The 15807-nt window shown below is 43.2% G+C and overlaps 1 protein-coding gene across 1 annotated transcript in view; it reads right to left on the reverse strand.

The window, feature by feature from the left end:
• Positions 1–15807, reverse strand: part of LIG1 (DNA ligase 1) — a 156446-nt gene that overhangs the window by 3707 nt on the left and 136932 nt on the right. The window contains exons 20-26 of the mRNA XM_068241007.1: positions 14387–14497; positions 11444–11515; positions 11186–11330; positions 11016–11098; positions 9208–9360; positions 5963–6016; positions 5210–5353 (exon numbers count right to left, since the gene is read on the reverse strand). Of these exons, the coding sequence (XP_068097108.1) occupies positions 5210–5353; positions 5963–6016; positions 9208–9360; positions 11016–11098; positions 11186–11330; positions 11444–11515; positions 14387–14497 (762 nt within the window). The remainder of the gene's footprint in view (positions 1–5209; positions 5354–5962; positions 6017–9207; positions 9361–11015; positions 11099–11185; positions 11331–11443; positions 11516–14386; positions 14498–15807) is intronic.

Genomic DNA, 15807 nt, shown 5'->3' on the forward strand with positions numbered 1-15807 from the left:
ACACTGCACATCACTCAGAACACACCATCCCCACTGTCAAATATGGTGGTGGCAGCATCATGCTCTGAGGGTGCTTTTCTTCAGCAGGGACAGGAAAGCTGGTCAGAGTTGATGGGAAGATGGATGGAGCCAAATACAGGGCAATCTTAGAAGAAAACCTCTTGAAGACTGCAAAAGACTTGAGACTGGGGCGGAGGTTCACCTTCCAGCAGGACAACGACCCTAAACATAAAGCCAGGGCAACAATGGAATGGTTTAAAACAAAACATATTCATGTGTTAGAATGGCCCAGTCAAAGTCCAGATCTAAATCCAATCGAGAATCTGTGGCAAGATCTGAAAACTGCTGTTCACAAACACTGTCCATCGAATCTGACTGAGCTGGAGCGGTTTTGTAAAGAAGAATGGGCAAGGTTTTCAGTCTCTAGATGTTCAAAGCTGGTAGAGACATGCTCTAAAAGACTGGCAGCTGTAATTGCAGCAAAAGGTGGTTCTACAAAGTATTGACTCAGGGGGCTGAATAATTATGCACATTCCACTTTGCAGTTATTGATTTGTAAAAAATGTTTGGAATCATGTATGATTTTCGTTCCACTTCTCACATGTACACCACTTTGTATTGGTCTTTCACGTGGAATTTAAATAAATTTGATTCATGTTTGTTAGTAATATGACAAAATGTGGAAAATGTCAAGGGAACCGAATACTTTTGCAAACCACTGTATGTATGTATGTACCGTATTTTTCGGACTATAAGACGCTCCGGACTATAAGACGCACCCAGGTTTAGAGCATAAAAATCACGGAAAATAAAACTTTTAGTAAACCTGGTGCGTCCATGGTCCAGGAGCAACTTCTATGTGTTCTGCCCCAATTATTGTACCCCTTGTGCCTTCCTTGTACCTCTGGAGAGGGAAGACAGTGCTAGCAGGAGGGTGCCTCGCTGAAAAGATGCTGATTTTCATCACAAACGCCAGCAGATTGCTTGGAGCATTCTGGGCAAAACTTGAGCAGCAGCATTAAAACTGCAGAGGATGAGACTCTTCACAGGGATCCGATGTCCTCTGGTGTCCTGTCCCCCTGTCCTTGGCCCCCTCTGGTGTTGCTGTCCATCATCCCCCCTGACGCCTCTGCCCCTTTAACATAGATCCTGACACCACTGCAGATTACGGTAACCGCAGGTTATACACAAACCTAAGAAAGTGGCCGCACTGGTGTACAGTGTCCCCCTGTCCTTGGCCCCCTCTGGTGTCACTGTCCATCATCCCCCGTGATGCCTCTGCCCCTTAAAAAAATAGATCTTGAGACCGCTGCAGATTAACAACAAGTTTCGGTACACAAACCTAGGAAAGTGGCCACACAGCTTCACATATCCCTCCTGCACTTTGGTATCATTTGCCTCCCCGACGGAGATCGCTGCAGATGACCGGCAAGTTTTTTCACTGCATGAGAGAACGACACACAGCTTCAGAACGCAATGTCCAATCAGGCGAGGGACGCTGCGCGAGGCAGCCAATCACAGCCTTCCCGATAGTCCTGAAGGCGGGACAAGGGCTCTCTCAGCGGGGCTGGTGATTGGGAGGAAGCAGGGAGCAGAGAGGGCTGTGATTGGCTGTCTCGCGCAGCGCCCCTCGCCTGATTGGACATTGCGTTCTGAAGCTGTGTGTCGCCTTCCCGTGCCGTGAAAAAACTTGCCGGTCATCTGCAGCGCTCCCGGTCGGGGAGGCAATTGATACCGAAGTGCAGGAGGGATATGTGAAGCTGTGTGGCCACTTTCCTAGGTTTGTGTACCGAAACTTGCTGTTAATCTGCAGCGGTCTCAAGATCTATTTTAAAGGGGCAGAGGCATCACGGGGGATGATGGACAGTGACACCAGAGGGGGCCAAGGACAGGGGGACACTGTACACCCGAGGGGATGATGGACAGAGGGGGACAGCAGACAACAGTGGGGACAGAGGGAAGGACAGCGCCAGTCAAAAAATGTAGTATTCGGATTATAAGACGCACCAACTTTTTCCCCCCACTTTTGGGGGAGAAAAAGTGCGTCTTATATTCCGAAAAATACGGTATGTATGTATGTGCATATATATATATATATATATATATATATATATATATATATATATATATATATATATATATATATCTCATGTTACAGTATACTACAAGTTTTAATTACATAGTGAATTATCTGCACTCCAGTCTGGGATTAGTCACAGTTTCTTAGCATGTGACAGGCAGCTCCCTGCTCCCTCAGCCTCACAAACTGCATCACACATACTGAGAGCAGAGAGTGAGGAGTAAACAAAGCACACAGAGCCTGCAGGGGGGGGGGGGGTGCATAACTTGTACACATTACAACAGAGGCAGCCCATTCTTCCCTGGGTTAACAAAGCTTGACAAAGAATAGAAGATTGGATATATTACAGAGACAGTGCAACTAGAAAAGGCTGCAGTAATCCAGACGACATTAGAACATGTATAGGAACTTATAGGATAGAAGAAATAAGGCTGAAAAATGTATTAGAGTCTCTTTAACCACTTAAGCCCACGGGGTTGTTTATTTTTTGCATCTGAGCAATTTTCCCCTACCATTCATTTGCCAATAACTTTATCACTACTCATCACTCATCACAATGAATTGATCTATATCTTGCATTTTCCGCCATCAATTAGGCTATCTTTCGGTGGTACATTTTGCTAAGAATTATTTTATTCTAAATCAATTTTAACAGGAATATTAAGAAAGAAATGGAAAAAAAATCACTATTTCTCAACCCCATGTATTTTATTTGCCTATTTGTCCTGCTTATAACACCATTTAAATGATGTCCCTATCAAAAAGTATGGCGCCGATATTTTATTTGGAAATAAAGGTGCATTTTTTCAATTTGCGTTTTTCGCTATTTACAAGCCCATAATTTTAAAAAAGTATATTAATATACGCCTTTGACATGCATATTTAAAAAGTTCAGACCCTTAGGTAACTATTTATGTTTTGTTTTTTTGTTATTTTTTTTATTAAAAATTTTATCTGGGTAATTCTTGGTGTGGGGAAGTAAACCGCTAATTTTTAAATGTAATTTAATGTATTTATTTATAAAAAAAAATGTATGTGGGTGTAGTTTACTACTTGGCCACAAGATGGCCACAGTAAAAAAAAAGTCCTGGAAGCGTACGATGACGCTTCCAGGAACTAGAATGAAGCAGGGGAACTTTTTTTCTGCAGAAATACCACGGTCTCTGATGAGAGACCGTCGGTTTTTCTGCGGGGGACTTAGATCGGTGAACGGGAAGTATATTCCTATTCACTGATCGGGGGGCTAACGACGGGCGATGGGAGCGCGCGCGCACCGCACACTGGAAGGTGCACAGCCTATCTGGATGAACATATTGGTCTAGATAGGCTTAAAGGATACCACAACCGAAGGGTTGTGGTAAAAATTATTGCATCACTGTGTTGGTAGTAAGCAGCACATACCTCCTGTCCCTCCAGCCCCCCTCTGTCTTGTGCCGTTCTCACTCTGTCCCTCCCGGTGTTGTGCGACTTGCTTGAACTTTGCCCCGGACATACTGCGCCCTGTGCGCACAGTATGTCCTTCCCCCTTCACTTCTGGCCGGCGCATAATACAAGACTCAGAAGCACGCTGTCCCCTCTGTGCTGCGTGTGCGCTCCATTACACCGAAGACATGTGACGCTCGGTTTAATGGAGCGCACACGCAGCTCAGAGGGGACAGCGCGCTTCTGAGCCTCGCATTATGCGCCGGCCAGAAGTGAAGGGGGAAGGACATACTGTGCGGACAGGGTGCAGTATGTCCGGGGCAAAGTTCAAGCAAGTCGCACAACACCGGGAGGGAAAGAGTGAGAACGGCACAAGACGGAGGGGGGCTGGAGGGACAGGAGGTATGTGCTGCTTACTATCAACACAGTGATGCAATCATTTTTACCACAACCCTTCGGTTGTGGTATCCTTTAAGTGGTTAAGCTATGTATGTGTAACTGAATACAAATGCGGTTTAATACTTTAATACATTATATGGAAACAGCATAGGCTCAGTGGTATCTTACTTTCTGAGTGCAGTCAAGTGGCCTTTCTTCTGAAAGGGGAGGCGCTGCTAAGCTACCACTCCCCATGCCTCTCAGTCACTCACTTACTGGGGAACTATGAAGATGGTCAGTGCAGCCAGTGGGGGTGTGGACGTGTTCAGAATATAGGGTTCTGAATATTTGAGCCTGCTCATCACTGGGGCACGACAAGGTTCACAAGTGTGTGTTCCTTGTAACTGAAAGTATTCAGCAACTTTAGTTACATAGAAATTATTTGACCAGATGGAAAGGTTAGTATATTAAAACCTGAATTTAGACAGAGGCTTTAAAGAAAACTGGAGATGAACTGGAGTAAAGGATTTTCACTTACATGGGGCTTCCTCCAGCCAGCTAAAGTCCGCCTGTTTCCTCAATGCCGGTCAAGCGTGACTGAGGAAGAGGCGCGCATGGCCAGGACTGTGCATGCGCAGTAGTCTGCGGCTGAGCCGAGTCGTGGACTCTACAGGGCTGATAGCAGCACAGCTGATGAAACCAGGAGGACTGTGAGGAATATGAACAACAGGGCCCTGGAGAAAGCCCCGGTTAAGCAAAAATCTTTTTCAATGTTTGTCTCAGGTACACTTCCATTTCCTTTCCTCATCTATGACACACAAAGCTCTATGGTGAAAAGACAAGACAAATAACATTCATATTGCGTTTTTTCTCCTGGCGGACTCAGGGCACGCTCAGTGTTAAGGAATCTAGCCCCAAGGACTCCTTACTGAGCAGGAAGATCCGAGGTACAAACTCAGGTCACCTGGGTCAGAGGCAGAGCCCCCCCCCCCCCAAAAAAAACCCGCCCATAACACAACGCACAAATGATAAAAGTACACAGAACAGCAATAATATCCAAGTTAAGTGCAGTTTTAACATTTACTGTAAGCGCACAATAAATACATTTACTGTAAAGATGAACAGTGGCTATCCAGCAAGTTCAGACAGACATAAGCAATCAAGCAGTTAAATGGTAGCCATATAGATCAAGCATTCTAATGGTAGCCATATAGATTCATTGTTTATGTTAATGAATGTCATTTTAAAATACACAGACACCAATATCAATATGCCATATAGGGAATATGCAGTTGTTTCCCATGGACACAAACAGTCTAAGAGACATACCAGTCCTATAGCCGCTTTATATACAGGAGATATAGAAAGATCAGCACACTTCACTTCCCAAACTTGTACTGGCTCAAACCAGTTATCAGGCTCGGCTCCACTGTCCCAACGGTAGTAGCTGCGGGGACTGTCAATAACATGGTCCTAGGGATCAAATTTATGGAAACAAATGAAGATATCAAAGCATTTCTGAACACACCAGCAGTTAAAGCAAACCTGTGAGATCTATAAGTAAAAATGTAGATGCCTACCTCAGTAGATGAAAGGCCCTGGATCCTCCAGACAGATCCTTCCTAGGTCCTCCTCCTGCCTACTGATCTAGAGCAGAGACCTTCAGAAGTTAACAGCCATGCTCATGTACATAAACTTGCATGTCCACAGTGCGGAGGACATTTTTCTCGGGTTCAGGATGAGTGCAGGACAAGTTTGTCAGGTTCAGCAGAAAAAGCCAGAGTGACTCTGTGCTACTGTGCAGGCGCGAGGCATCCTGCACCTGAGCCTGTATATGGATAGGAGCACAGCCATGCACACCTTCTGACGAAGACCTTTCAAAAAAATTCTGGGGGTCCCAGCACTAGATCGGTGGAGGCGAGGGGGACGGAGGAAGCCTCTGGATTATCCAGAAGCTTTCATTTACAGAGGTAAGCAAGATACAAAGGATATATTTAGAAAGAAAGGCACTTATGTTACTGTGCAGTTTGCTTATGTCCACTGTGGTCTACAGTTATTTTCAAATTTTGCATGCTAGATTACCTTGAGAAGGTTGTAATGGTTTTCCAAATCCTCATCTGTAAAACCTGTTCCAATCTGAAATAAATAATTACACTCATAAAAGGCAGAATAAAAATGTAAAGTAGAACAATGTCTACACAGAAAGATAACTTGGCATTAAAAACCTAAACTAAAATGTTTTAAGTTACCAACAATGTGTTAAAGGCAGGAACAGTTGATTAAAGGACAATTATCAATAAAAGCACTTTTTTAAATAATTGAATGTACTGGTTTGGCCATGTCTCTTTTAGTGACCGTTCTGTTTTTTCTTTGATTTCTTGAACTTTTCACAAATATTCAGCGTGATCTCTGACGCAGGGAAGGCACTGAAGGCGTTACCTGAAGTGGGATATACCATGTGGGAGAGGAAGATATAATCTCCTCTTCTGGCGTTGTACTTCTCTTTCCCTGCAATGGCTGCTGCACATTAGGTTTTCACATAGTGATCAGGGCTGTAAGATGCTCTTGATCACCACAAAACATTGTACCCAGCAGGAAGTGTTGCTTGTGTGTGAAGCCTGTGTTTTCCTCCAGCCATGCCGACATGGGAGAAGGATGAGGTAATAAATTGTAATAAATCAGCCAGGCTTGTCACACATATGTTCTGCCCCACTGACAGAAGAAACGGTGATCCTGTAGTGTGTTGTTTCAACTGCATTCTTGTGATTTACAATGTCTTTGACAGAACATAACATGTAAATCCCAAGAATGCAGTAGAAGATGCCCACTACACACACTGTTTCTTCAGCCATGGGAGGAGAGCATGTCATCGTGTGTCAGCCAATGTGATTATATCCACACAGCATAATCTATAAAGCCTAAGTGGACCAAAAGAGAAGGAATTTGCTTTTTACAGTTTATTGTGGTGATCAATGCTACTATATGACACAATCCCCCTGTAAATGTTACACAGGAAGGCTGTGGGAAAATGTAATACTGACAAGGACACTACAGCTGCACCCACCCCCCTCCTCATCGTTTGGACTTATCCTTGCGCTTAGCTGACTATGCATTACATAATAGAAAAAGGTGATCTCATTTTATAGAACAAAATTAGAAATGAAAAGAAAAAAAACACAAGCTGACAAATGTAAGTTACTGTGTAACCGTGGACAGAGTTTTCCTTTTTAACAATAGATGCCCTTAAGCATTCAAAAATACTAGAGAAATACAATGCATTTGAGCAAATAAATCTTGTCACAAAAAATATACACTACACTGGAATAATCTGAGCAGGAATGATTAAATGAAATAGAGTGTAATGATCAATTAATTACATGCAATTAGCCTCAAACAACCTACACACATTCACACATATCCCCCATTTCTGCTGTCAGTACATTCAACACAGTACATTACTGCCTGACATTTTTTGTTTTGTTTTTATTTAAAGAAGAACTGGGGACAAAATAACATCATGAATAAAACTACTTTTTTTTTACTATAATTAATTATAAATTAGTCAGTGTTTGCCCATTGTAAAATCTTTCCTTTCCCCGATTTTCTTTCTGAAATTTGTCACTGGATGCTGCATCTTTAGTCCTGTCTGGCGATGTCTGCGGAATGTTCATTTACTGAGAGTTCTAAAGCCAGTAGAAAAAATCTCTGGGGGGGTGGGGCAGAAGTTCCACATACTAAACAGTCTAGGCTGGGATGATGGGAATACATACCAATATACAGCAATACATATTGTAACCATAGGAAGTGTTTCTGATGCTGAAACCAGGATATTTTACATAAAAGTGGGTATCCTGAATAATTTACTGGATTTTACTGCATTCTACTATATGTCGTTATGGTTCCTCTTTAACAAACACAGTGAAAAGGAGCTACATAGCTAGTTTGGTGAAGGTAAGAGACATGCAACCATCAAGTTTGACCAGAAAAAAAACTAATTAAAAAAAACACTGTCCTGATCCTGCACATATCCCAGTTGATTATGGGGAAGGTGAAAAGCCTTTACAGGCTTGGATCAATTATCCTTAAAAGGGAAGAATTCCTCCAGATGGCAGTCGGATAAATCCCTGGATCAACTCTGCCTGGAATAACCTAGTAATTATAGCTGTGGATGTTCTTCAAAGCAAGGAAAATATCCAAGCCCTCTTTAAATGCAGATATAGAGCTCTATGTTACATTTTCTCTGACTTGGGAAATGGATTTCAAGAATTATTATATATAAAATCTGTATCATGGGCGTAGCAATCAACCCTGCCATTGCAGAGGGGCCCTAAAGGTTATGGGGGCCCCTCTTCCCTCCCCCCAAACGCAAGTGCAGCCAATTAGCAAAAAAAAACTCCCGGTCTCTCCCAAAAACCATCCCTGCCACCCCCTCCCGCCATGCAAAGTGGCGAGTAGTAGGAGCGTCTATAATTTTTTCCTACTTCTAGATACTGCTTCACAGCGGAACACTCTCTGCTGCCATTTGCCAGCTCCCAATCACGTGACCCGCATGGGGTTCTGGGACCAAGGGGGCCCCATGCTATCATTTATGCAGGGGGGCCCTATTCAATCACCTTGCCAAATGCCAAAACACTAAACCGATTACTACACTAAACTAAAATTACTGACTAGCAAGGTAAATTAACGACTTGTATGGTAAATAGAAATGTCAACAGATTGTAATTCACAAACATTAAAGCATTCAGTAAATCAAGTAAAAGTGTTTGGTATTTATCTCCAGCTATGACAGCCAATAACTCACAATTTCCATGCGTAAAAATTTACAGATGTAGCAATTTGATCTGATAGTCTGGCGGGCGGGACTTCAAAACGGCAGAGCGGGAGAAGGGGACATTTAAAAAGGCTTTTCTGTATTCCTTTTATGTGCATATCTGTATACTGATACACAGAAAAGCATAGATGCACATCTAAATGGATGCCGGGGATGCACTGTACAGAAAATAGAACGGCTTATGCACACACTTGTAAGAGAAGACTGATAGCTTGCTGCCTGACCTGCTCCACAGCTGGTCATACTACAAAACAGGGCTTAGTGAACTGAAGTATGTTTTTTCTGAATATTACTGAACATCTGCAGCATGCGGGAAATCCTTGTGAATTTTGAAAAAAACTGTAAAATACCGAATGCAGTATTTTATACACCTAAATTATTTTACCGAACTGCCTTTAGCGAATTGAGGCCAATAACTTCCAAAAGCCATTCCTTCAGGAAATTGTCCTTTGTGCAAATAATAAGATCACATACAGACATGAAAATACAAACTAACCTTGCAGATGGTCTGATACGCTTCACTCTCTTCATCATATGATGCCAATAAAAAGCCACCATACTTTCCAGTTCGCTTTCCTTTTCCCAGATAAGCACCAATAACAACTAGATCCAGTGTGTCTCCTACTCCATCCAGATAATCTTTCTTCAGCTAAAAAGAGACAAACCAGCAATTAATAGTATTACCTAAATACAGCATGTATATATAAGATAGTTGGACCCAATTTGGGCCAAATAACAAACCCCCCTACTACTGAAAACAGTTTTTTTCTGTATTCTTAACTACTTCAGGACATCAGGCTTTACCCCCCTAAAGAACAGGCCATTTTTTGTAAAAATAGGCCACTGCAGCTTTAAGGCCTCACTGCAGGGCCGCACAACACAGCACACAAGTGATGCCCCCCCCCCCCCCCTTTTTTTCTCCCCACCAAATAGAGCTCTCTATTGGTGGGGTATGATCCCTCCCCCAGTGTTTATTTTATTTTTCATAAATATTTGTTTTATTTTATAATATTTGTACTTATTTTTTTCCATCCCCGCCCTCCCTCTTCCCTCCAGCCAATCACTGTGATTGGCTGTCATAGGCTTCAGCCTATAACAGTGGATCACCGCCAAGACTCTGGACGGGACAGCCGTGTCACACTGCTGCTGTAGATCGCAGCGCTGTACACGGTAAATAGAGGGCGGTTTCGCCATTTAACAGCATCTGAGTGGCGATCGCCGCTGGGAGACTGAAGGCGGAGCAGAGCTCTGCCTACGAAACAGGACATGAGTGCGGAGCATGCGTGATCTCCTGCAACACGAAGCCCCAGGACTAGGTGGTCCTTGGGTTTTCGCTGCAGCCGCGCCCGTCGGCCTGATGCAGTCGGCAAGCAGTTAAACAAGTCTAAGTATTAATAACAAAAACTTGTTATTTAAGTGTTCCAGAGATTACATAATGAGATTCATATGTGTATGTACAGCACCAAGCACACAAATTAACTAGAGTGCGTTGCTTTTTTTCTTTTTCTGCCTGAAAGAGTTAACATTCAGGTATGTAAGTGACAGTTTATCTCCAGTCAGGATGCAGTCTGATTACAGAGTAACCCTTACTAAGAAATTACAGCCATAATAATAATATTCAGAGAACAGCTTCTGAGTGCAGTGGAAAAAGAAAGTCAATAGTTCATGTATTTTATCTCTGGGACATATAAAGACTGTCATTGAGCAATGACAATAATAAATAAATATGTCAGCTTTCAGGTCTCTCACCTCGGGTTCCTTTTAAAAAGCAGGCATAGGATTGATGGACGCCTAAACTTTGAATATAAACATTTAATTTGAATAAGAAGTGGCAACTAAATGTCTCTGGTTCATGCATTATGGCCAGGAGGATGGCGGTTTAACATTTCTGGATACACCGAATTTTAACAAAAATTCACATAATTTGTACTTAATTTTGAAGGAAAGGCAGACGTTTATTATTTTCCCTATTTCTATTAATCATTACGTAAGATTACTAGATACACCAAGTTTCATCAAAACTGAAGGACATCAATCAGAACCAGAGTGCTGATTTGACACGGAATGCCCTGAAAGCATATTTTTTTGCCCTGAAGAAAACCACTACATGCATATCAATGACTATTACAACATAACTGACTTTGCAGAAAGAGCAACTAAAAGGCGGAAGGAGACATTTCTACATTAAAATATTAATAATATAGCTACAATACACTAAGAAAAAAAAAAGACCTACAAAGTCATAGCACAGCATGTGTTTGTGGCATCTGGCTCTCAGGTGTGACCTAAAATAAAAATTCTTACTTTTAACCAGTTGTGAGAGCGTTTTGCAATTTCATATGTTGCATGTTGGTCCAGTGTTTTTACCATCAGTCCTTCACAAGAGTCTAAAATAAATAAATAAATCATAAAAGCAATTAATTGGCAATATTTTTATTACAGAAAGGACAGTAAGGCATCTCTTATCGCATTACCTTTGATTGACTGATCAAGAAACTCTGAGATTTCATCTGTGTTTGCTGTGTCCATATATGTAGCAAACATGAATTCCCCTTCAGTTTCCAGAAAAGATTCTCTTAGTAGCTGGCGTCTTCGTGAAAACGGTTCTCTAACTAGAGACTGCAAGCAAAATTTCAGCAAGTAAACTTACATTTTATATGTACTCTACAGTTAGAAGGCATACACCAGGTTAAAAATATTCCTATGCAAGTAGCTGGAGGAATTTAACTCACCTCTCCATTCAAATACAGCAAGTCGAAAGCATACACGCACACCTGCACTTTTATTTCTGAAGCGTCAACATCCTAAAATAAAAACATATCATGACATTAATAACTTATAAAATGTTAAGTATAAATCTGAAGCAAATGAACAGTATTAAGCACCTTTTATTAGACATCTTAAAGTGTACCAGAGATCACAATATCTAAAGAATCGATACCTACCTGGGACTTCCTCCCACCCCATAAACATGTGCGAGTCCCATGCCATCTTCACGCGGTCTGACCCGGTAACAGGCTCAGCCGGGCCCAGTCTAGGTCTTTTGCGCATGTGCGGACCTCCTACGCATGTGCAGTAGACCCAGACTGACGCGGTTGTGGCAGTTACCAGGGCTGATCACGACTGACAGACCACGGGAGGACAGCGTAGAACACAATCCACTCTTTTAGTTCATCTTTCAGTTCATCCTAAACACTGGCAGGGATCTGGCCCTCCAGGCCTGGAGTTCGACACCTGTGCCCTAGACTAATGACATCTCCAAGAGCTAATAGGCCCATCGGGGATCGGATTGCTGGGCCAGGCTGCACAGACACGTGTGAGGTGTGTAGCTGATGATGCACTGTGTTGCTATACGCGGAGAGATGACGGAGCAGCGCGTGCGCGACATAAGGTGGTGGGGGAGAAGCGTGAACTGTGGAACCGGCCATCGCTGTTGGTGAGTTGATCTGCCGAGTGAACTGATTGCAGGTTGAGGGTCACGAGCCCCTGATCACATGCCTGATTATTAGCTGAGGCAGTCATTATTCACTGCCTCAGCTGACTTTAGTCAGGCGTGTTTACAAGCCTGAACTTGAGGCTAAGGGCAGTGAGAAGGGGAGAAGATTTGAAAGATGACATCCAGGACACTGCTGCAGATTGCTATTAAGGTACTCTGGGTGAAGCATTGTGTCTGCCACTGATTTTATATATATGGTATTTGCAGCCAAGCTCCCTTTAAGAAGTAACTAACTAGTTTTTTTTTTTAAATCGGAGACACAGAATGGCACTTCAGCTGTCACTTTCCCACTCTTACAGCAGCCAAGAAGGCTCAGCGTCCAAACCCTGGGCCTGAACACAGTCTCTGGAAACAACAAAAACCCTGGATTGGAAACCTTCAGCCATCTTGATCCAAGTAGACAGAACAACAAGACTAAAGAACCGTACATACGCCTGACAGCCGATAATCAGGCGTGTCTGGCAGTCCCCAAGCCCCCAACCCACCAGCGATCTGTTAGGTGGATCTACTCACTCCCAGCGACGCCGATTCCCCACCTGCCTTGTGACATCATGCACATGGCACTTGTCGTCCCTCCGCCCCCTGCATAGCAACATAGCGCACCGGCAGCTACACAGCTGACACACGTGTGTGCAAACTGCCCCAGCGATGTCGCCCGAGGGGATCAAGTCCTGATCCACAATGGGTAACATTCAAAGGCGTGTATGCACCTTTAGATAGGCTATACAAAGCCCAATTACTTATAGCCGGTGATAAAAAAAAAAAAACTTTCTTCATCCACATGGAGGATCTGATCTCATCTATCCAGCCTACCTGCAGGTGGATGACTGGAGCCAAAAATGTATCATACAAAGGAAAGAAGAACCATAGGGAAATTAGAACATCCTTATGTCTTTTGGGTAAATCTAAAGGGTCTAACGTGAATAGAATAGTCGGCTCACCAGTATTACACTGCACACGTTAAGATAGGGAAATTAATTTAGGGATCTGCTATATTTGTTAATGGCCATAATGATTGCAGTCCAGCTCCTCCTCCTCAATCTCCTGCCATTTCCACAGATAAGAGGTAGTCTTGCCTTTTTGGACACACCCCAGCCACACAAGACTGGGGTGAGTAGTGTCAATTATCAATAAGAACTCAGCTGTGCAGAGTAATTAATTTTTTTTTTTTACCCTTAACCACTTTCTGCCCCTCTGAAGTGAAAGTAATCTCTGCACCCTCCTCCCTACAAAATCTTAGATAACACTGTTTATTTATCTGTGGCCTAACAGCACTACAGAGTTGAAAAGGAATTACAGCAAACCATTCTCTTCCTCCCAGGGATTTCAAAGGCAGAGTTAATTAGTAAACAAGTTTCAAATACACATTCCTGGAGCAGACGGTAGCAGACTGTATACATTACTTGTTACATCTAATACAGTATCAAAACAAATGAACTTTTTAAATAAACAGGAGGGATAGACAAATAAAATGTGTGGGATTAATGTACAATAGAACTGTTTACATATAAGCTATAAGTTTAATTGGTGATAAAGTTATTGCCAAAGTAATCAGAGCTGAACTGAACGGGGAAAATTACCAGGGTAGGGAAATGGTTAAAGTGTACCCAAGGCGGTAACCCCCGCCCCCAAAAGAAAAAAATCCTGGTGAGGCTTCCCACGTCCTCCTGCCCCCTACTGCTGTTGCTGTACGGGGACCTCCAGGACATATCAGATGAGAGCTTGTCAGATAGGTTACATGGCTGCTCTCCTCTTTTTACAAGAGCTCAGCTGTACTGCGCATTCACAAGTATGGGTGTGCCAGCACAGTGAGCCGGAGCCGCACGTCCATGAGAGGCTCCATGTTACTCATGTTACTGCGCAGGTGCGCTCATGCATGAAGAATGTGATCTTCAAGAGGGTCCCGCGCAGCAACAGTGGTGGTCTGGAGGAGGACGTGGGAAGCCTCTGCAGGATCCAGGGGCTTCCCTCTACTTAGGAAAGAATCTTTTTTTGGCTTATTGCTGCTTCTGTTCCCTTTTAGACAACTTTGAAGATGAAAATGCAATCCTTAATTGAATAAATTGCACACACATGCAAACCGAGGAAAGACAAATACACTACCATTAAATATTTTTCAAAAATCACAGCCAAATCAGTCAAAATAGGAGTAAAACAATGTATAGGAATTTAAACCAACCTTTCGTTTTCTTGTAGTGAGTACTTGAAAGGGTTGGATCTGCTTCTTCTGTGGGTCCCATGCAACAGCTTCCGAATCAATTATACAAGATTTTACACTGTCTTTCTTAACCTACAGTTACAAAAAACAAAATATAATAATAGTAATACTAATAATAAGTTAAGTGTTGGCCTGTTCAGCATATGATTGTGATTTATTGGGGCAGAAAATTAACCATCTACAACAGACTGCATCAGCTTCTGCATCAAACCATCAGTTAACTAAAATAACTAACTATATAATGGGTTGGGGTTACACACATTAATTAGACCAGTGATGGCTAACCTTGGCACTCCAGCTGTGGTAGAACTACAAGTCCCATGAGGCATTGCAATACCCTGACAGCTTTAAGCATAACTCGGGTAGGCAGAGGCATCATGGATTTGTAGTTTTGTCACAGCTGGAGTGCTGAGGTTAGCCATCACTGAGTTAGAGGATACCTGCTGTTATTGGAGCCTAGCCCACACACCCCTTGCTCAGTGACCTAACAGTGTAACAGTGCCATAGTCAAGACGATTCACCAGGCAGATCACTTGTACACTCTCGAGATTCGTGGCACAGAGGGTACAAACTGACCACCTCAGCCAAGAACCATCTAATGTGTGTATAAGGCTTCAGTCATCTAATTTACAAACTAAATAAACTCAGTTTTCTAACCTTTCTTAGTGAGACCTTCCACTTCGGATTAATTTAGTTGCCTGTTATTTTATTAAATATCTCCCTCCTGTCAGGTGTCGCCCAAAACTGTAAGCCATACCCTAGATGTGGCATCACAAGTGATTGTACTGATAGTATAGCAGGCTAGCATTTTGTTTGTTTTTTTATGTCCTGTTTTATGCCTCTCAAAACACTATTTGTTTAGCTTTTGAATTAAATTCAGTTGCTCAATTTGTTAACTTTTTCCAAGTTGTTCTCAGTTCTATCTCATTTGGTGTATATGGTGCTATGCCTTTACCTTGGCCAAGTTACAAGACCTTAAAGCAGGGGTCTCAAACTCAATTTTCCTGGGGGCCGCAGGTGGCAAAGTCAGGATGAGGCTGGGAATTTCACAATCGCGGCGCATCGCCGCCTCTGCCCGCCCCTCTCACTCTGCTTTCACAGAGAGGGGCGGGGAGAGGCGGCGATCCGTGCGGCGATTGACGTCAGGAGGGGCAGAGCTGAAGCTGAAAGCTCTGCCCCTTCCAGGAAATGCCTGCGGATTGCCCCCGGGCGATTTGGTTCGTTTAGCGGCGGGGATGCGGCGGATTACTTGGGAGCACTGAAGCGAACTATAAGGAAGCTTTTGCCGGCGAGGGCCACAAAATATTGTATCGAGGGCCGCAAATGGCCCTCGGGCCGCGAGTTTGAGACCCCTGCCTTAAAGGGACTCCGAGCAGTGCAGA

Source organism: Hyperolius riggenbachi, chromosome 6 (genome assembly GCF_040937935.1).
Source record: "Hyperolius riggenbachi isolate aHypRig1 chromosome 6, aHypRig1.pri, whole genome shotgun sequence".
NCBI classification, from domain to species: Eukaryota; Metazoa; Chordata; class Amphibia; order Anura; family Hyperoliidae; genus Hyperolius; species Hyperolius riggenbachi.